The sequence below is a fragment of the Gossypium hirsutum genome, chromosome A12 (assembly GCF_007990345.1).
Source record: "Gossypium hirsutum isolate 1008001.06 chromosome A12, Gossypium_hirsutum_v2.1, whole genome shotgun sequence".
Classification (NCBI taxonomy): Eukaryota; Viridiplantae; Streptophyta; class Magnoliopsida; order Malvales; family Malvaceae; genus Gossypium; species Gossypium hirsutum.
The window spans coordinates 77,213,021-77,235,680 of record NC_053435.1 but is presented as its reverse complement, the minus strand read 5'-3'; the positions used below and the strand labels follow the sequence as shown (position 1 = coordinate 77,235,680).

Genomic DNA, 22,660 nt, shown 5'->3' with positions numbered 1-22,660 from the left:
TTGGCTCCGCGACTATCCCATGACTTTTTTATTCTATGCAAAAATTATTGCCACACCTTCCCATAAGCTACGTAGTATATATAAGTACTCAATCATCATTCACACACACACACACACACAAAAAAATGCAGGCAAAAATATTCCATATTGTTCCTACAATGTTTCATTCGCCTTTAAAGCTCCCTTCTTACCTACATCAACCATCATTACCAAGAAAACTACCACAAGCCACATCTATTTCCAGCCCTGTTGATGATAATCACCATGTTCCTGGTCCTTTAACAATACCAGACAAAGATGAATCCATGGCTGCTTTTTGGGACTATCAGTTTCTATTCATCTCGCAACGGTCGGAAACGTCTGAGCCGATCACACTCCGTGTCGTTGAAGGTACGATCCCCCCTGATTTCCCTTCCGGTACATATTACTTAACCGGTCCGGGGTTATTCGTCGATGATCACGGCTCGACCGTGCACCCTCTAGATGGTCACGGTTACCTTCGAGCGTTTAGCATCGATGGTGTTCCCAAAGAAGTTAAATTCACGGCTAAGTACATAAAGACCGAAGCTCAAGTGGAAGAACGCGATCCGGTGACCGGCTCGTGGCGATTTACGCACCGCGGTCCATTTTCGGTCTTAAAAGGGGGTAAAAAACTTGGTAACGTTAAGGTGATGAAAAATGTAGCTAATACTAGTGTGTTGAAGTGGGGTGGAAAGCTTTTGTGTTTATGGGAAGGTGGTGATCCTTACCAGATCGAATCGGAGACGTTGGATACCGTTGGCAGTTTTAATGTGATAAATGAATCCGCGCCATCCGCCGAGAAACGGGGGCCCGGTGATTTATTCGACGTAGCCGCCCGGTTGTTGAAGCCGGTGTTACATGGTAAGTATGTATGTCCTTAGCATTGAATATGACAATTTTCATACACCTTATTGAAGGCTAAATTCTGCAATAAGTCTCTATACTTTGCAGAAGTTTGTGGATTTAGTCCCTATACTTCAATTTGATCAATTTAAGTCCATGTACTTTTAGAAATTTGAAATTTTAGTCCTGACTTAAACAATAATGATTAAATTTCATTTAGTTAAATTCAATTACCAGTCATCATTTACTAGAATATTTAGCCCATATTCTCCAATTAGATTATTTTATGCCCCTATATTTTTTTTATTTTGAAATTTTAGTCTTGATGCAAATGACAGTCATTAATCCATTAACTAGATTTTTATTTAGTAATATGTGGAAATAATAAGCTAGCATGGCATTACACATATGATAATATGTTTATTGTATTAGATTTTAGAAATAGTTGAACTTAATGAAATCAATAGTTATCGTTTGATAAGGACAGACTAAATTGAAATATATGGATTAAGTCCACAACTTTTGTAAAGTATAGGAACTAATAGCAAAATTTAATCCCTTATTAAATATTCCAACCTTGAAGCTACCATAGGTAATAAACATATTTATATATATATATATAGTTCAACTGAATGTTGTCTTTTTTCTTGTAATAATATGCTCCATAGGTGTATTCAAGATGCCCCCAAAAAGATTATTGTCTCATTATAAGCTTGATGCTCAAAGGAACAGACTACTTGCAGTAACATGTAATGCAGAGGACATGTTACTGCCTCGAAGCAACTTTACATTTTATGGTAATAATTTAAGAACTTAGAATATCTATAAAAAAAAAACAGATTATTAATGTGAAATGTTTTAGTAATTTTTTTTGGTCATTTTTCTAGAGTTGGATTCGAATTTCAATTTGTTGCAGAAACAAGAATTTAACATCCCTGATCATTTGATGATCCATGATTGGGCTTTTACCGATACTTATTACATACTGTTCGGAAACCGGATCAAGCTTGACATTATCGGTAACGATCGAATCACAAATCAAATTTAGAAATTTTCAGTAAAATTATTGTGGAGGTATCTATATTAGAAGTTAAACGTGAATAAATTAATCTTTATACATTACATCAAAGAATAAAAAAGACCAAACGCAATCTATCTTTTAGTAGAAGCGTATTCATGATACTTTTATTGAAAATTTCCTAAAAAGCTATAGGCTTTTAATGTGTCATGTATAATTTAAGTACTGCAGGATCAATGACAGCAGTATGCGGGTTATCGCCGATGATTTCGGCATTGTCGGTGAATCCGAGTAAGTCCACGTCTCCAATTTACTTGCTTCCTCGGTCATCTGATAAGTCAGCCGGACAACGAGATTGGAGGGTACCGGTGGAAGCACCGTCTCGGAAATGGCTGTTACATGTTGGCAATGCCTTTGAAATCAAGGATATTGATGGTAATTCATTGATTCAAATCCAAGCTTGTGCATGTTCTTATCAATGGTTCAACTTCCAGAAACTATTTGGTAAGTTCAATATATATATATTTACTTTATATGAAATCTGCTTTCCAAGTTTAGACAATTTGGTATGGAAACAGGATATAATTGGCAAAGCGGACAACTAGATCCATCGATTATGAACGTAAAACAACACGAAAACGAGTCCTTAGTACCACACTTAGTTCATGTAACAATAAAATTGGACACTAATGGCAGCTGTCATGAATGTTCAATGGAGAACATGAATGAATGGAACAAGCCATCGGATTTTCCGATCATCAACCCGGAGTTTTCGGGCAAAAAGAATACATGCATTTATGCAGCAACATCTTCAGGGACAAGACAAGCATTGCCTCATTTTCCATTTGATATGGTAATGAAGCTAAATTTATCATCAAAAACTGTAAGTACATGGCCTGCAGGGGCTCGTAGGTTCATTGGTGAACCTATTTTTGTCCCTAAAGGAACTGAAGAAGAAGATGGGTATATTCTTGTCGTCGAGGTTAGAATCCGACCCATTTTTGTTCTGTTCTGACAGTGTTTTTCAGGGGTTTTTTCTTGCATGATGTATAATGTTATGTTGTTGTATTTTTTTTTTTTTTGCAGTATGCAGTTTCAATACAGAGATGTTATTTGGTGATTTTGGATCCAAAGAGAATTGGGGAAAGTGATGGGGTTGTAGCAAGATTTGAAGTCCCTAAGCACTTGAACTTCCCTCTTGGATTTCATGGTTTTTGGGCCAAGAATGATTAATTTTTTTGCTCTCTAAGTTGTAAATACAGAAAGAAATTTATTTATGTAATAAATTTATAAAAATAAATATGATTTTGATTGAAAGGAAAAAAGTTATTATTATCTTGAATTTAAATATAATTAATTTTATTATTTGGAGACCAACTGGGGATATTAGGGATCTTGACCCCTTTGATCAAATGGGAAAATATCATTAATAGTCCCTTTCAAGTATTAATTATTTATTTGAAGTCTTTTAATCATTTAAATGAATAAAAATTTTGTAATTTTAATCTCTCCTAAATATTAATTACAGCAATCCGAGTTTGTATCTATATAGCATGAATTTTTATTTTAAAATTTCAGTTTATTTTGATTTGGGAAAATTTTAATTTTTGATAATTTTAGATTTAGAATAATTTTATGTTTAAAACTCTGGGTTTTTTTGGATTGGGTCTTTAATGGTTCGAATCAGTTCAAGTTTTAATCACTTCACCTTCAAGTTAATTCAAATTCAATTCAATTTGGGTTTAGAGTCAGGTGGTTTGAGATTTTTAATGATCAAATAGGATGGGGTTGAATTAGAGTTTGAATTGATTGATTCGAATATTCAAATTCGGATATTTTCAAATTGGGTCATTAAGAGGTTCGAATCAGTTCAAGTTTTAATCACTTTATGTTCAAGTTAATTCAAATTTGATTCAATTTGGGTTTAAGGTTAGGTGGTTTGAGTTTTTTAATGATCAAATTGGATGAGATTGAATTTGAGTTTGAATCGATTGATTCAAATATTCAAATTTGAATTTTTTCAAGTCGGGTCATTAAGGATCCAGATCAATTCAATGTCTAATCATTAAATGTTCAAGTCAATTTGGATTTGATTCAATTCGAGATTAAGGTTAGATGATTTGATTTGTTGAATTTTATGAAAAAATTCGATCGCATCAAATTTGAGTCTAATCGAAGTTTCAGGTTTAAGATTTTCAAGTTAAATAATTAAGGGTTCTGATCACTTCATATTCTAAGTCAATTCGGATTCGCTTCAATTGGACAATTCGAGTTTTAGACTCTTATGATCAAACCAAATAGGATCGAATTTGATTTAACCGAGTCAAAATTTCAAATTCGAGTTTTTAAAAAGAAATCAATAAGTGTTTAAATCAATTCAGGTTCCAATCGCTCTGTATTCATCTCAATCTGGACTCAATTCAATTTGAGTTCATCAAGTCGAATTGTCAAATTGTTGAGTAGTCCCCTGTTAGGACCCAAACTCTTCTAATCCAAAACTTCCTTCAAAGTTGAAATGGAAGAATATAATCCATTTATAAATTTGAAAAAGTCAAATCAACAAGTGCCAGTTTCTCAATTATCCTAATTTATTCTACAAACTAACACAAATTGAAACCGAAACTAACTGTGAGGATCCTCCGGCTACAAAGATCATCTTGTAATCAACACAAAAGGGTTTTACCTTCTGTATCATGTAATCATCATCACCCTCATATATTTCCTCCATTACGGCCATTTTCGACCCTCAATTCATCATCAATGGCGAAAGAACCAGTTAGAGTTTTAGTTACTGGTGCTGCTGGTACGTATTGTGCTGTTAATATATTTTATTTACTATTTAGTAATTAGTATTGTGTTTCATAGGTGTTCTTTTGTGTTAAAACAGGCCAAATCGGGTATGCTTTAGTGCCTATGATTGCGAGGGGAGTAATGTTAGGCTCCGATCAACCCATAATTCTTCATATGCTCGATATCGAACCGGCCACCGAGGCCTTAAACGGTGTCAAAATGGAATTAGTTGATGCTGCATTTCCTCTTCTCATCGGTATGTGTAATTTGCACATCATGGTTCACATTTGTTGATCAAACGTTCTCTTTTAACTCGGTTTTGGTTTTTTGGTTTTACGCAAAGATGTCGTTGCTACCACCGACGCCATGGTCGCTTGTAAAGGTGTGAACATAGCCGTGATGGTTGGCGGATTCCCACGAAAAGAAGGCATGGAAAGGAAAGACGTGATGTCGAAAAACGTATCAATTTACAAGGCTCAAGCTTCGGCATTGGAGAAACAAGCCGCACCGGATTGTAAGGTGTTGGTGGTCGCTAATCCAGCGAACACCAATGCCCTTATCTTGAAAGAATTTGCACCGTCAATCCCGGAGAAAAACATCACATGTCTCACTCGACTCGACCATAACAGAGCGCTTGGACAACTCTCCGAGAGGCTAAAGATCCATGTCGGTCAAGTGAAGAACGTGATCATATGGGGTAACCACTCCTCCACTCAATACCCGGATGTGAACCATGCCACTGTCACGCCCACAAACAGTGAAGAGAAGCCTGTTAGAAGTGTCGTAGCGGACGACAATTGGTAACGTAAAATTCCGAATTTATATTTCGAGACACTATACGTTCGTGACTGTACTAATCCTTCGTCGTTTTTATAGGTTGAACACGGAGTTCATTACCACGGTGCAACAACGCGGTGCCGCCATTATCAAAGCTCGCAAGCTATCGAGTGCATTGTCCGCCGCAAGTGCTGCTTGTGATCATATTCGTGATTGGGTTCTTGGGACTCCCAAGGTATGTATGTATGTATCTATCTATGTATGTATGAGTTATAATTGGGTGATTATTGTAGGGAACATGGGTGTCCATGGGAGTGTATTCTGATGGATCATATGGAATTCAATCTGGCATTATCTACTCATTCCCAGTTACATGTGATAAAGGACAATGGTCAATTGCTCAGGGTAAGTTTTTGGTAAAAGTACTATCAGGGGCGAAGCCAGAATAAATTTTTAAGGGTAACCGAATGAAAATTTAATTTTTTATAGTTTATATCTTTATAATTTTTAAAGGATTAAATCAAATTTCTATAATTTTAGGGGGGACAAAGTACAATTTTACTTTTACTAATTTTAAATTTTAAAAAAATTCCAAGGGCCTAAATATAAATTTTCCATTTTAAGGGGGGCCAAGGCCACTGCCAGCCTCCCCTTGTATCCGCCTCTGAGTACTATGGACTCCACTGCTTTAGGAGTCCGGATATATTTTATTCCTTACTCAAAAAATGGTGCCATGTGTATCTCATTCTAACATACATATAATAGTAAAAATAGATAAAATTTTTAACAGAAATAATTAATTTACTCTTTGATCTAAACATCTAATTTACTCATTTTTTAAGTAGAAGGGGCAAAATGCAATCCTCCATGATACTTTTGTTTAAATTTTTACATTTGTGTTTGATATGTAATATTTTTTTGGTTAAATTACAATTTTGATTCATTTATTATGTAATTTGAGATTTAATTTTTGTACATTAATTCGATATAATTTAATCCCGGCAGGGCTGAAGATAGACGATTTCTCGAGAGAAAAGATGGATGCAACAGCAAAAGAGCTTGTGGAGGAGAAAACATTGGCTTATTCTTGTCTTAATTGATGAAAGAACAAGTGAATCCAATAAACGATTTGATTGTCTTTCTTAGGGGAATGTTTTTATTATTAATAATTCCATGAAAAATAATTAAATTATAACAATAATAAATAGACATAAATGAAGGATAGTGATCTTCTCTTCTCATTTCATTTCTTTTTTAGGATAATTTATGTTTATTTATTTACATTGAAAATATTCCTTTATTCATAAAAATGGCAACAACAACAAAAACCCTTTGGTATTAACGTCATTCTGCATACTTTTTGCTAAATTAAATTAGTGAGGGCCATTAATGAAAATCGATTATTTAATAAATTATAGATAAACATATATGTTTTGCCATTGGGTAAACTACATCCAAAGCCACTACACTATTAGTAAGTTTACATTTTGATCACTTAATTTCAAAAAATTATTTTGGTCACTGAACTATTCGAAAGTTTTATTGAAGTCACTAAGCTGTTCAAATTATTGTTGTTATAGCCTTCTCCATTCGCACTACTTGGACCAATTGGAAACTCTCCTTTCTCTTCTCTTCTATAGTTAAACTTTAAAAAAAATTGAAATAGTTTTTAAATGTCACGTATCTACAAATTAAAATCCAAAGTTTTCTCCAATATCCGACACTGGCTGTTAGATCGACTTGGACCTAATATATGTTTTACTCGTCGTTGAGTACTAATCAACTATATCGATTGTCAAATTGTTACTTGGGTCTCATTAGCTAATTTTTTGTTAAATAAAAATTTTACAGCCTGGTGACTTAGATAAAAAACTTTGAATTGTTCAGTAACTTGAATGAAAACTTTTGAATAATTTAATGATCATTTTATAGCTTTTTTTTTTAAATTGAGTAATTAAAACGTAAATTTACTAATAGTTTAATTATGTTAGGTGTATTTTACCTTTTGTTGTTTTTATATTTTGGTTTATAGAACCCGAACCGGGGCTATGAAGATCACAAAGGCCCATTTCCCTGGATTTAAAGAAAAAATCCAAAACAATAGAGTGGATTGAAGCCCAAATATATATAAATTATGCAATTTAATCTTTTTATGAATAATGAAAAATATGTTAATATATGATAAAATTACACTTCAACATTTAAAAATATATATATTTAATCTTTTCAAAAATAATAAAATTAGGAATTATAAAAATATTTTTTAATCACTAAAATTTCATAATTTAGTTCTGATCCCACAAAAAAAAATTCTAAATCTACCCCTACGTTATCTTGATAGGTTGTTAGTTGAAGATGTTGGCAAGCCATGATGATGGCATTCCAATTGCATCATCTCTTCCTCATTTTTACACTCTTTTCATTATGATATTTTTCATATCCATTTTATAGTTCATGTTTGAAATTTGTGGTTATCATTTTCAATAATTGTTTCAAATATTCAAATTTAGATTCTTCCATTTAGAGCATAATATTGCTTTATCATTGAACTCAAATTTTGTGATAAAAGTATTATAGAGACCATTATACTATAATTCAGATTGCATTTTACCCTCATTACTCAAAAAATGGTCAAATTAGTCGTTAAAATTTAGATCGAAGAATAAATTAGTTCTTTTGCTAAAAATTTAAACTACTATTTTTAAATGATGACGTATTACTATTAGGTTACTTGAATTAGTCCCTCGATGTAAAAAATTTTTTCATTTCTTCTATTAAAAACTTCGTCTATTTTGCTTGAATTAGTCTCTTTATGTTAGTATGAGATATGCGTGACACATCAAGTGTCAATATCTGGTTGCTTTACCAGCCACATAAGCGGTATATGTAACTTAAAATAAAAAACTAATTTACTCTTTAATCTAATATATAAGAACTAATTTATCTATTTTTTAAATAAAAAAATAAGATAAAATTTGATTCTTAATACAATAACCTCTATGATATATTTTTTCCAATAAAAAGAAAAATATGGTTAATTTTGTATTGGTTATGAACTTTTGTCGGTAGACTGGTGAGAGTTCATTTCATTGGCCCTTCACTTCATATGGCCCATTGCAATTCAACCAGCTTTAATCTTAATTTTTTCTGTTTTTTATTGAGGTTTCAGATTATCCAATAAGAAAAATTGACAAAAGAATTATTTAATAAAAGATATTTAATAAAAGTCATCTGGCATTCCGTACAATAGAGTCAACGTCTGTGTCAGGCTTTCACCAGATGCTACCAGACGATCATTGTACTCTTTCTTTTGGATTGTTATCTCTTCCCCACCCCCCCTCTCTCTCTCTCTCTCTCTCTCTCTCTATTAAATTTTTGGGTAAATTCTTTAGATAATCATCCAAGTGTTAAGTTTCAAAATAGTTACTTTTGTTTACTTCAAGTTATATTTTAGTCACTTATATTTAAAGTGTTATATTTTAATTATTTACGTTAATATAATGTAACATTTTAGTTACTGAGCTGTTAATTACTATTAACGGTGTAACAATAAGCTGACGTGACACGTTAAATCATCATTTCAAATAAAAATTTTAGATTAAATTATACAATTAGTTCTCATATTTTTTTCATTTTGAGTAATTTAATTTTTTTTCTTTTATGTTCTTTTAACTTTCTTTTTTTCTTTATTTTTCATTTTTTTCTGCTTCTTCCTCTATTTTCCTTCCTTTTCCATCTCTTTTAATCTAATTTTTGTATGTTTTTCATTTGTTAAAACCAAAGGAAAGAAGAAAAATAAATTAAAAAATAAATTGTTCAAAAAATAAAAATATAGAGACTAGTTTTAACAAATTTAACACATAAAAAAACTACATTAAAATAAATGGAGAGATGAGGAAAACAAAGGGAGAAGCAAAAGAGAATGGGAAAAAAAAGTTAAAAGAACATAAAAGTAAAAAACTAAATTGCTAAAAATGAAAAAAAAATATGGAGATCAATTGTATAATTTAACCTAAAATTTTTGTTTAAAATGATAATTTAACATGCCACGTCAGCTTACCGTTACTCTGGTAACGACAATTAACTACGTAACATTTCGAGCATAAAATGACGAAAATATAATATGAGTTAAATAAAAGTGACTATTTTAATAGTTTACCGTTATCCAATTAATAAAAGATTTTATTTTGAGCATCAAAATAAAAAAAAATTACATTTTAAGCACCAAATTACATAGTTTCAAAAATTACAAATTAACATGGGAATTTAAAAATAGATATAATAACAATTTTAGCTCTCAATTTTAACGTATCATATCAATTTAATTATAATTTTAAAAGTTAACGTTTAAAATTTATAAATAATCTCAATTTGATCCTACTTCTAGAAAAATTAATATATATACATATGTAAATACATAACTGTTTAAAATATATATAATAATAAATTTAAAATTAATATTAAATAAAATAAAAATCCCCACCGCACCCCGTGCCTCTTCCCCTCATTGGATCTCCCCTCTGAAAACCTCGGCGGCAGCCACAATCTTACAGAACAACTGAAGAGGGTCTCGACATGCGGCTGGCAAAATGGGCAGAATGGAACGGGGACAGGGACAGGAACAGGAACGATGGTAGGAGAGGGCGGGGGGGAGGGGAAGAGGGAAGAAGGTGGAGGTAGGAATTTTTATTTTATTTAATATTAATACAAAATTTAAATTTATTCATATTTTTTTGAAAGTATTTATGTATTTTTTTAAAGTTATTTATAAATTTTGAGGGTTAAATTTTTAAAATTATGACTAAATCAATATGATATGTAAAAATTGTTGACTAAATTTATTATTACATAGATTTTTTAAGGGAGTGACCAAAAAGACAAACTATATAAAGTGGATGGTTAAATTGTAAATTTTTTTTTGGTGACTAAAATGAAATTTTCTTATAGTTGAGTGACTATCTATGTAATTTATCATAATTTTTTCTTTTATTTTTTAATTATCATTTTAATTTATATTCTAAAATTTTAAAATTTCAATCATATTAAATTCTAATTATGCGAAATATATTATTACATATATAATATTATATATCTTATTATTTTCATATATTACGCATAAAAATTAATTGTTATATTTAACTATTATCATTTTATACTTTTCTTCACTCAAAAAAACTTTAGTTGCTCAACTTTTTCAATTACTTTATTGGCTAGTTGTTGGTCATGGCTTCTTCAACCATTTTTTAAAATTTTTATTTTATTTTTAATTTCAATCTACAATTTCGTAGTTTTTTTCCCACATTTTCGCAGTTTTGTTTTGTTCATATTTTTATAATTTTTGTTTTGTCTACTTTGTTTTCTTTAAAAGTAATATTGGTTTCAATTTTATTTTTATTTTTAAATTTCTAATCATGTTTTTTTGTATATATATGTGATTTGTTAAGGTAAAGTTCTCACTATGTGTATTGAGAATTTTTTTCGGATGACCTTATTATGATAGAACACAATAATGGGGTCTATAAAATTGGAATTCAAGATAACAGGATAGGCCATATGAATCTTAGTCTTTTAAGCATTACTAATTCTGACAGTCTTTTAGGACTTTTAGTAGTGATTTGTTGATTGATCAGAGTTTATCGTTATGTATGTCTAATGATGGCAGAGCTAGGATGGAATTTTTAGTAATTCTATCAAGGTGGTGTATCTTTGGTCTGATTTTGAATTCTTCTAATGTTATGGTTACTGTCAATTTGTCTTTGTTCTCTTTGGAGATTATTCTGCAAACATGACATTTGGACATCAGCTTGTAATGTCTTATAGCATTTGTACTACATGACATCTCTTTGTTTTCTTATCGTTCATGATTTTTATTTTTAAAAAAATAATTGTCATTTTACGCAACTAAAATTTTAAATTTCGAAGAGTATAGGGATTAATAGCAAATTTTAGCCAAACAAACTTAATTGCTAATATTGAGTCAAGATTGAAATTTAAAATTAAAAAAGCACAAATAAAAAAAACTACTAATTTGAAAAGTACAAATACTAAAATTGATTAAATTCAAATATAGTTGTTAGATCTAGAACTTACACATAATATAAGGACTAATAACAATATTTAACATTTTTAAGTTTCTGGCTCTGCTTGAGGGTTTGTTATGCAACTTTGGTTTTTGAATTAATTGCAACTAAAGCATATGCATTTTTAGAAGATACCTTAGTTTTTGGGTTAATTGCATCCCACCAATTTTATATCATTTCTAAACTTTAAAGACAATATATTTTTAAGTTTTTAAAATATCAATTTCGTATCAACAGTGTGTTTTTAATAATATAAGCGTTAACTTAAGTTTTACATGCCATCTAAGTTATGACTTGGTACACATTTAAAACAAGGATAAACTTCATCGAATGTTTTTAAACTCTTAGTAAATTTATATTTTGGTCATTTAACTTCAAAAAGTTACACAATGGCCAGTGAATTTTTCAAAAAAAATCATTTAAGATATTGGACTATTAAAATCACTATTGTATAACCTTTCTCTGTTCATATTATCTACACCAATTGAAAGCTCTCCTTGCACTTCTCTTTTACAGTTTATTTTTTTTTTCATGAAACAACTTTGAACGTCATGAATTTACGAATCAAAATCCAAATAACTTTCTTCTTCGATCTTCTACGCATTGATGGGTATTAATCTATCGTACCAATTATTGAATTGTCACTTAGAGTTTACTAGTCGAACTTTAAAAAAAAAAACTAACAACCCAACTATTTAAATAAAAACTTTTACATAATTCAGTGACTTAAATGAAAACTTTTGAATAGTTCAGTAACTATTTTACAACTTTTTAAAATTGAGTGACCAAAACATAAACTTATTAATAATAATTTACCCCTAAAACAAATTAATCAAAATTTATATATACATATATTGAACATGAACAAAATCATTCAAATGTAAAAATATATTTATTTATTTATTTTTAACACATCATATTTTTAAAAAAATTGCATCAGACTGACGTTTATGTGACATTATAAACTATTATATGCTATTGCAATGAATATAGGAAATGCTTCTCTAACAATAATTAATGATATCCTATCCCCCCTTAAAATGGTCAAACATATGAATTTCAAACAGATATTTTCTCTACCCGCATTAACATTTTAGTATTTAATTCGAATTTCATTAATAAATCCTAAAATTCGAAGAAAAGATTATAGTTCTAAATATATAAAAAAAATTCAATATTATTATTAAATTTATTCTATTAATAAAAAGAATAATATCACATTTGATATTTGTACTTTTATAAAATGCATAATATGATATATAAGGGTGAGCATTTGACCGAATAGAATGAAAATTTTTTAAATTAATTGAATTGACAAGTCTCATTTTATCATCCTAACTCGATTCGAAATTTTTACGAATCGAGTCGAGTGAAATAAAATTTGAGTAGAGTCGAATCAAATAAAATTATTCGAGTTAAATTAAAAAATTAAACAAGTCAAAGTAAAATCTTGTTACAATATAATTAATTCAATGTTAAAGCACATAATTTTGAAAGAATATATATTTGAAAACTTTTCAAGACAAAATAAGAAAAAAAAATATTTTATTATGATAAACTTAAATAGTTAATTTACATCCCAAAAATTATTATTTTAGAGAATTTTAAAAAAAAATTTATATATTCTTTAGAATTTTTATTTTTTATAATTTTTAATTTTTTAAAATATAAATTTTGAATTTTTTATAAATATTTTGAATTTTTAAATTAATTTTAATTCTTTTTAAATTTTTTTATTTTTTTATTTTTGTTGAGGGGGACTAATTTGCTCATTTTAAAAATTGAAAAGGACCAAAGGTTTATTTACACTAATATGTTATTTGAGTTATTTGAATTGTTCAAGCTATTTAAATTATAAAATTCAACTCGACTCGAATTCAAATTAATTATTCAAATTGACTTGAAAAAATCGAATAATTTGATTCAATTAACTCAAAAAAAATCGAGTCAAATCGAGTTTTGCTCACTCCTAGTAATATATGTACTTTGAAGATGTCTAGTGTGGTACTTGAACTATCAACATGTGCTTTATTATAATACCATATGTTAACTCAGTACGTGAATTGTTAAACCAACCAATGAAACATCAGTATGTAGATTTTTTCCCCAAATCATCAAGTCCACGTGAATATAATTATGTGTTTAGTATAACCATTTGTTTAGCTAATTGTTTTTTAATTTAACTTAATTTTTTTTGTTTTATTTAACTTTTCACGTAATATTATATTATCCATGTGGACTTAATGATTTGGAAAAAAATTCTACATGTCAAATTTTAATTGGGTATTTTAGCAATTCCCTAACATTATTAACACCAGGCACCATGATAAAACATATTTTGATAATGTACCACATTGGATATTTTATGAAAGTGCAGGCACCATAACAAAACACATATTGATAATTCAGGTATTACATTGGACATTTTCAAAGTACAAATATCACATTAGACATTTTATGAAAGTACAAATAAAACACCAAATGTGATATTATCCTTTAATAAAATAAAAAAAATTGAAACCTAGCAACTTTTATCAAAACAATCCTAAAACTCAACTTAAACTCTAACAACTACAGGTACCATATTAGACTAAAGAAGCAAATGTACTACGTTTAAAAAAAAAAAACATTTTCAAGTATCAAAGGATGCATTAACCCTAATATTTTAATAAGTTTCATAATTCGAATCTTCATCTTAAATATATATGATCTACGAATTTTAAATATGTTCTACGCTGACATTCACCACCCAAATTCACATTAGGTTGATGGAAGAAAATGATTGTTACTATACTAAGAGGTAGAACGAAAAATTTTGAAAAAATTTCATCACGCCCTTTAAAATAATTTAGAATTTCAATTTGGATCCTAGTTTTCTTTGAAAATTCATATTAATCCTCTCAAAATTTTAAAAAATTTATCTAAACCTTATGTTTTTGAAAATTCTTATTAAACCTTTAATTTTTTTTAAGAAAATAAATCTTTGATTTTTTAAAAAGAAATTAAGTAAATTCTAAAATTTAATAGTAGGTTCCATCAACGATAGTGGTGAATCGAGGGCTGGCAAATAGGGGTGTTCATTCGATTAACCGACCGGTTAACCGACTCGAAATTACTATAACCGAATTAACCGACCTTCCAAAAATTTTAACCGTTAACCGAACCGATTTTTTTTTTAAAAAATTTAACCGAACCGAAATTTTTTCGGTTAATAAGGTCGGTTAACCGAATTAACCGAAAATTATGTATTTTTTATTTTTGGTTAAAAATTACCCGAATTACCCGAATTACCCGAATTAACCGAATTAACCGAATTACCGAAAAATACCCGAATTTTTTTTATTTTTTATTTTTAAAATTTAAAAAATTTATAAATTATTAAAGTAAATTGGGTTTTAGACTTTAGTAATTTGGGTTGTCTTTTAGTTTTAGTTTTATTGGATTGGGTAATTGGGTAAACTTTAGTTTTAGTTTTATTGGGTTGGGTAATTGAGTTTGGGTTGGGTTGGATAATTTTATTTATTAATTTTTTCGGTTAACCGAAAATTTTTGGTTAACCGACCGGTTTCGAACCGAATTAACCGTTAACCGAAAAATCATAAAAAAATTAACCGACCCCCGACCGAAAAAATTCAGTTAACCGACCGATTAACCGAATTCGGTCGGTTAACCGAATTTTTTCGGTTTTACCCGAATTATGCACACCCCTACTGGCAAAGCCTCAAAAATGGAAAAAAATTATATTTAGATTCCTTTATAGTTTATAAAATTTTAAATTAATAATAATAATATTATATTTTTACCCTTAAAATGATAAAAAAAATTGATTAAATCCTTCAAAAATTATAAATAAAATAGACTATTTAAATAATAAAATTATATTTTTATTATTATAAAAATATATAATTTAATTCTGCTTAAAAAAAATCTAAGTTGGATTCCTAATAAACTACTATAATGATATTTTCTCGTGGGGGATGAAAGATTCGATCTAACATGTTTGATTTGAAGCAATTAATATATTTGAACAGTCGTTTTCCCCATTTCAATTACATTGCATTCGAAGCGGCTTTAGGTTTAAGGAACAAAGAAACATAAAGGAGGACTTGTGCACCTATTTTTGTCCTAAATCAAGAGTCTCTCCTCTCCTTGCTTTGCAAATTTCAAATCATTTTAACCTTGATTACCTAAATGCAATGTGTCAATTCTTTCAATTCCATTTTTTAAGGTTAGTATGACGAGGAATTAATTAAATGATATATAAGTTAAAATGGGGATTGAGTCTTACTTCGACTGGTATGTATATTGTTATTAATGCAGGAGGATGTGAGTTTGAGTGCATTGAAATGTATTATCCTCCTATTTATGGGTTTAGGATGGACTATGAGTAATTCTAAGCATTGTGTCAAAAAATATCAAAACTTATAACGAGATTGTTTAAAAAAATTCATGTTAAGTTATGAGTCAATTGATCCTTGAATTATACCCCAAACCTCAATTGGTCCTTAAAGGGTTTTTTTTTATACCATAATAGCCTTTAAACTATCAATTTTGTCCTATTTTATCCACTAAAAACTAGCTTTATGTCATGTTTTTATTGGTTGACATCGTTTTTTTGAGAGTAAACTCAAATGAAATTAATAATTAGGAACCACTTTTTGAAAAAAAATTTATATATTAATATGAAAAAATGAGTATAGTTTAAACATCAATTTACTAATAAAATACTTAAATTTATGTTAAATAATTAATAAAGTTGACATTCTAAAATCAATGGTTTTTGTTCAACTGTTAAAACATTTACCATCATTTCAAAAAGAAAAAAAAATTAAACTTCATGCTATTAATTAAACTGGGTACAATAGTTACACTCGTTAGAAATGATATTATTAAAAAAAAAAGTTATGAACCCAATAGACATTAAAAAAAATACATTGATTTGCAAGAGATGAGGTTTGGTAAATTATATCTAGATTCATTAAATTATTAGTAAGTTTACGTTTTTTGTTACTTAATTTTAAAAAATTACAAAATTGTTATTAAACTATTCAAAAGTTTTCATTTAAGTTACTTAATTGTTAATATCGTTTTTGTATAACTTTCTCTGTTTACACAACATGTACCAATCGAAAACTCTTATTTTCATTCTCTTCTAGATTCAATTTTTTTTCATAAAATAACTTTGAACGTTACGAATATACGAATCAAAATCTCAATAATTTTTTTCTCTGATTTTTGGCAGTGATTATCAAATCGACTTGAATCTACAATATATTCTACTTATCTAAACTACTAATTTAATATATCAATTGTCAAATATCGCTAAGGTTAAGTAGAGAAATTTTTTAAATTTTTAAATAATAATTTACCCAAGAAAGGAAAATGATTATACATTTCTGGTAAGTCTGAGTATGATCAAACAAACAACACGAAAGAAAGTGGGACCAGACGTTTTAACTTTTGAAGTGCATTAACGCTTTGGCGTTTACCACTCCAAGAAAAGGAAACCGACCACACGGTTATTTTAACTTTAAACTCAAAACCAAAAGAAATACCCTCATTTTTCCTAACTAGTTGGACTAGGAAACCAAACACACATTCAGCCAAACCCCCTACTTAAATTCTGCTATAAGTACCTATATTTTATAAAAATTATGGATATAGTTTCTATATTTTTTTAGGTTTTGAAATTTTAATCTTGATTTAAACTGTAACAATTAAATCTGTTTGGTAAAATTCAGTTACCAGTAGATATGCCTATTTTTCTTAACTAGTTGGACTAGAAAACCAAACACACATTCTGCCAAACCCTTGTACTTATATTTTGCTATAAGTCCCTATACTTTATGAAAATTGTAGATTTAGTTTCTATATTTTTTTGGTTTTTAAATTTTAGTTTTGACTCAAATTGTAGCAATTAAATCTATTTGGTTAAATTCAATTACTAGTCTTGTACCATGCATATAATTGTAGATTTAGACTACATTCTCCAATTAGATTATGCTAAGTCCCTATACTTTTCGAATTTTAAAATTTTAATCTTGACGCAAAATGACAATCATTAACCCATTAATTAGATAACTTAGTGAGTAATATGTGGAAATGAAAAGCTGACATGGAATTACAAGTATTATAATATGTTTGTCGTATCAAATTTAAGAAATAGCAAAACTTAACTTAAAAAATTTAACAATAGTTGTTTGGCGAGGATTGAAATTTTAAAATTAAAAAATATAAAAACTAAAAATGACCAAATTAAAGTATAGTATAGGTACTAAGAGCGAAATTTAACCTTACAACTGTTAACACCATTAATTTATTTTAGTTAAATTAAAATTTATTACAATGTCATTTTTCTAGTTACATGGCTACTAAATAAGTAAAATTATTATTTTTTTATTTCAAAATATCACAGCAGTAACAGTGAGGCCTAAAATTTGAAATTTCCAAAGTAAATAGACTAAATCCAAAAATTTTTCAAAGTAAAGGAACTAATAACAAAATTGATCCTTTTTGTTTACACGGAATTTCATTGCACAGTTCTTCCATTGTGTCCCCACACGAAACACATAGCCATATCACCATCATTCACCAAAGGTTAAACACGTAATTTCCTCCTCAGAAAAACTAATCAATCACAGACACAAAGCCGCCTTCCTAACACAGTTTCTTCCTTACAGACACTGTGAGAAAGAAAGGCAGAAAAACGAAACTAAACCCAAACTTGGCTTTTTTTTCAGACAAACAGACATAAAGGCGATCACTTTAAAAAAAAGAGTGAAACTTCATCCTTGGGAATATCAAGCTTCAGTTAGGGTTTCTCAAAAAACTTAGCTTCTTTTTTTCAGAAGAAAACGACGGCGTAGCTTCGCCGAAGTAACAAAATGTTGGAATACGAATGGGGAAATCCGACGGCTATGATTTTAACCGGCGAAGAAGCGGATCAAGAACCCGACCCGACCCGTCAGATTCTCGAACACTACGGTGCTAACACTGCGACCCATCATCATCATCAAGCTGGTTTCAATGAAACCCTTTTTCCTCATCAACAAAGTGCTGCTTTTGTTCCTTTCCAAGCTCAAACTCAACATGGTTACTTACACTCCATGTACGACCCACGCGCTTACACCGGCGCGTCTGCTTACACTACTCCCCATCCTTCGTCGTTGTTGTCTCTCGATCCTGTTTCCGGTACCGGAGGGAATGGAGGAGGGGGTTACTTTTTAGTTCCTAAGACTGAAGAAGTTTCTAGACCGGTTGATTTCACGGCAAGGATCGGTTTAAACTTGGGTGGCCGGACGTATTTTTCTTCAGCTGAGGATGATTTCGTGAACCGGCTTTACCGGAGATCGAGACCCGGTGAACCCGGTTCGACTAACTCCCCTAGATGCCAAGCTGAAGGTTGTAATGCTGATCTTACGCACGCTAAACACTACCATCGCCGTCATAAAGTCTGTGAGTTCCATTCAAAGGCCTCCACCGTCATTGCCACCGGTTTAACCCAACGGTTCTGCCAGCAATGCAGCAGGTTTAGAAAATTTACCAAAATGCCATTCCCTTCTTCTTTTTTACAATAATCATAGGATGTTCGTTAAGCTCTCTGGAGTTGGAGGGAGGAGATAGTGATGTATGTTCGGAAATGACGGAGATGCCCTTGTGGATGTCTATGATAGCCAATGATTGGGTTTATCCGTACATAGGATGATCCCGAGGGTATATCTGTCCGTAAAAAGCTCCCTGCTTCTTTTTTTCCATTTACGTACTCGTTTTATTTGTTTACTTATTATAGTAGTATTACATTTAATCGTTTTAAAATACGAAAACACCCTCCCCATGCATTCGTATTTTCACTCTCTACCACTTCCGCCATTATCATTTTTTTTCTGTGCTTTTTTGCTTAAGCTTCTTTAACGTCGGGTCGGTCCGTACAGATTCCATCTTCTCTCGGAATTCGACAACGGAAAACGTAGCTGCCGGAAAAGATTAGCCGATCACAATCGTCGGCGGCGAAAATCACAACATCAACAACAACAACCCAGTAATCAAGAAAACCAGTTGAAACACTCCACGCTTGAAAATGGCCGCAATTCTACCACTGATAATAACCATCCAAGCAAGTCCTTCTCAAAAAGCTTCACTTTTTAATAATCTGCAACATTCTTTTTTTAGAATAATAGTAAATTTAGCTCTTAATCTTTTATCTCTTTTATCAATTTGGTTATCATCATTTTTTAAGTTAATTTTAATTTTAATTTTTTTTTAACATTCTTTCAAAAAGTGTTAATATGATCACTCACGTAATAGTTGAAGTGCATTTTATGTTACTTTTTTGAATTTTTTATTTTTATAATTTTTAAATTAGTTACTCATCGTGACATATAAGATGAATAAAATCATATAAACAGGAAATACACTTAAATTGTCATACCAAATATCTGTAAAAATATTAATGTTTTAATCTACATTTTGTTAAAAAAATAACAACAAAATTTGCTAAAAAAATGAAAGGCTGAATTTATTATTAAGCTGTTTTTTACTTGATGTTTTGTTTGATTCTGGTGATATTAACAGGGTCACCACCGCGACCACCGCCGCCACAGTCGGATTCTAGGGTTCATTCTTCTTCGACAGTAACCGTCGCGGTTTCACCTCCACGAATGTCATTGGATTATTTCAGGCAAAGACCTTACAATGCAACGGCGTCTTCATCATCATCATCATCACGGAGCACCTTTTTTTTCTCAAGTGGGTGATTACTAATTCAGTACTAAATAATAATAAGTGAGATGCCATTGCCATTGAACTTACATATGAAGATATTATTAGCTTTTGCAATAACAAGTTGAATTTTTTTTTCTCAGTTGGGGTTTGATTATATTAATATAATCGGATTTGGACTTAATTGAACATATGATATATATTATGTAACTGAAATTGCAATTTCCAGTTAATTCTCTCTGCATGGTATATATAATATTCCATTTGACAGGTTTTTACTTTTTGCATTTTTTTTTTGGGGAAAAAGTCATTGTTATCTTCTTTGTTTGGTACTGGAATTTTCCCGGAAAATGAAATGTGTATGTAAAGAAAGGAATTTTCCGATTTTCCGGGAAAATAGAAAATGTTGTGGGAAAGGAGGGACCCTAAGGGGACTACGGAAGAGATCTCAAAGCAAAAAAGCAATCAATTCGATTGTCTCCTCAATGGAGGCTGGTCGTACTAAATCAAAAGCTATGATGAATAAAATCAATCTCATGGTTGTAATTTCTCTCTCCTATTATCATCCAATTCAATCAGTTGGCAACATGGAAAATTTTTCAAGATTAGAAATTAAATTTTAATTTTTACAATAATAAAAATATAATTTTATTATTTGATTAATTTATATTTTTATAATTTTTAAAAAATTAAATTAAATTTTTATATTTTTAAGGAAAGAATACAAATTTAAAGATCCTAAATACAAACTTTTCCATTTGAAGGGATCCAAAACCCTTTAGGTCCCCTAGCTACTACCTGAATTCAATCATATCATTCAATCAATAAATTAAACTACACTGATAATAAATTTAAGTCTCAATTCAAATTACTATAACTGTTATTACAATTATTAAGAGGATTTATACTTGATTGCATTTAAACACATATTTTATCACACCGAGGATTATTAATAATAGCTAAAAATTTTATAAAAAAATGTAAGGGCAAATTACACTCCAGGTTATTAAACTATTAGTAAGTTTATGTTTCAGTCACTCAACTTCAAAAAGTTACAAATTGGTCACTGAATTATTCGAAAAACTTAAGTCACTAGGTTGTTAAGATTGTTGTTGTATGGCCTTCTCTATTTGCACCAACTACATCAATCGAAAACTCTCCTTTCCTTTCTCTTCTACAATTCAAATTTTTTTCATGAAGCATCATTGAATGTTACAAATCTACAAACCAAAATCTAAATAGTTTTTTTCTCCTATCTCCACCAATGATCATATATGGACTTTGATCTAAAGCATATTCTCTACTCATTGGTGGGTATTGATCTACCATACCGATCATCAAATTGTCGCTTGTAGCTCAATACCTAAACTTAAAAAGCCATTAATAGCTTAGTGACTTAAATAAATTTTTTTGAATAATTCAGTGACTATTTGTAAGTTTTTGAAGTTGAGTGACCAAAATATAAATTTACTAATAATTTAGTGACATTAGGTGTAATTTACCCAAAAATTAATAATAAATTTATATATTATAATGTCTTTTAAAAAAATATCCCATCACTTTAACAATACAAATAACAATGTTATTAAATCGAACTTACTAATCATTATAAAAATAAAAAAATAAAGGGACCAAATTATAATATATTAAAGTAGGTGAGTTAAATTTTTAATTTTAATAGAATAAAGGGACTGAAACTAAATTTTTTTTTAATTAGGAGTGGTAAAAAGGTAGGATCCAAATGGCATGGGGTCTCCCTAGCAAATTTAACATATGACATGAATTGATCCATCCCAACCTGCATAACAAGTTGCTCAATGGAGCCCATTTCCTATCTTCCTCAATATAAAATAATTCTGCTATTGATATGATTTGACCCTTTCTTTCAAACTCGAAATTATACAGAATACAATTTCAAATCAAAATGGGTAGTTTAAATTTATAGAATTGTTAATGGATGTTTTTTAAGATATTGGTATTGTTTGTGATCGAGATTTTATCATTTAATTCTAGCAAGAGTTCAAATGTTTAAAATTGTTTGAAAATATATGTAAATTCAATAAAATGAGAATATCATGCCAAGATAGACCATGCGTGTTATATTACCATTTACCAAGTGCAAGTATACTAGCCCAAGTGGTAACAAAATTGTTCAAAACTGTCCTATATATTATAGGACACATGTTAAAAAAAATTTATTAAGCGTAAATGCTCACATTTTCTTGATAGGACATCAGGGACAATGGGAAGATAGTAGTTTTACCAGCCTCCCAAAATGAAAAATTGCTTATTCTTTATCTCCTCCAAATATTTTTTATTTATTTTTAACTTCTTAAAACAATTTCTTAACTTTATGCTTGTAAGTCACAATCTATTTCGATAGGACCCTCTCACTTTATTAAACCTTTTACTT

At 29.7% G+C, this 22,660-nt stretch overlaps 3 protein-coding genes across 4 annotated transcripts; all 3 read left to right on the top strand.

Annotated features, from left to right (window-relative positions):
• The first annotated feature begins 111 nt into the window (after positions 1 to 111).
• On the top strand, positions 112 to 3,224 carry LOC107923980 (carotenoid cleavage dioxygenase 7, chloroplastic). Of its 2 annotated transcripts, XM_016854211.2 has the most exons (6): positions 112 to 882; positions 1,533 to 1,661; positions 1,752 to 1,883; positions 2,114 to 2,386; positions 2,461 to 2,864; positions 2,969 to 3,223. In XM_016854211.2, exons 1-6 carry the CDS (start codon positions 126 to 128, stop codon positions 3,113 to 3,115), a joined length of 1,842 nt encoding a protein of 613 aa, XP_016709700.2. In that variant the 5' UTR covers positions 112 to 125; the 3' UTR covers positions 3,116 to 3,223. The 2 variants fall into 2 exon arrangements, with proteins under 2 accessions (XP_016709700.2, XP_016709708.2); XM_016854219.2 differs by lacking the exons at positions 1,533 to 1,661; positions 1,752 to 1,883 and having other exon boundaries at positions 114 to 882; positions 2,969 to 3,224.
• A 1,259-nt stretch (positions 3,225 to 4,483) lies between these two features.
• Positions 4,484 to 6,690, top strand: LOC107938660 (malate dehydrogenase, cytoplasmic). Its single transcript, XM_016871885.2, has 6 exons — positions 4,484 to 4,685; positions 4,770 to 4,928; positions 5,016 to 5,472; positions 5,549 to 5,684; positions 5,743 to 5,854; positions 6,455 to 6,690. The coding sequence occupies exons 1-6, from the start codon at positions 4,643 to 4,645 to the stop codon at positions 6,547 to 6,549; spliced, it is 1,002 nt and encodes a 333-aa protein (XP_016727374.1). The 5' UTR covers positions 4,484 to 4,642; the 3' UTR covers positions 6,550 to 6,690.
• Positions 6,691 to 18,135: 11,445 nt separating this feature from the next.
• Positions 18,136 to 20,480, top strand: LOC107923989 (squamosa promoter-binding-like protein 8). Its single transcript, XM_016854232.2, has 3 exons — positions 18,136 to 19,057; positions 19,461 to 19,642; positions 20,101 to 20,480. The coding sequence occupies exons 1-3, from the start codon at positions 18,414 to 18,416 to the stop codon at positions 20,280 to 20,282; spliced, it is 1,008 nt and encodes a 335-aa protein (XP_016709721.1). The 5' UTR covers positions 18,136 to 18,413; the 3' UTR covers positions 20,283 to 20,480.
• The last annotated feature ends 2,180 nt before the right edge of the window (positions 20,481 to 22,660 follow it).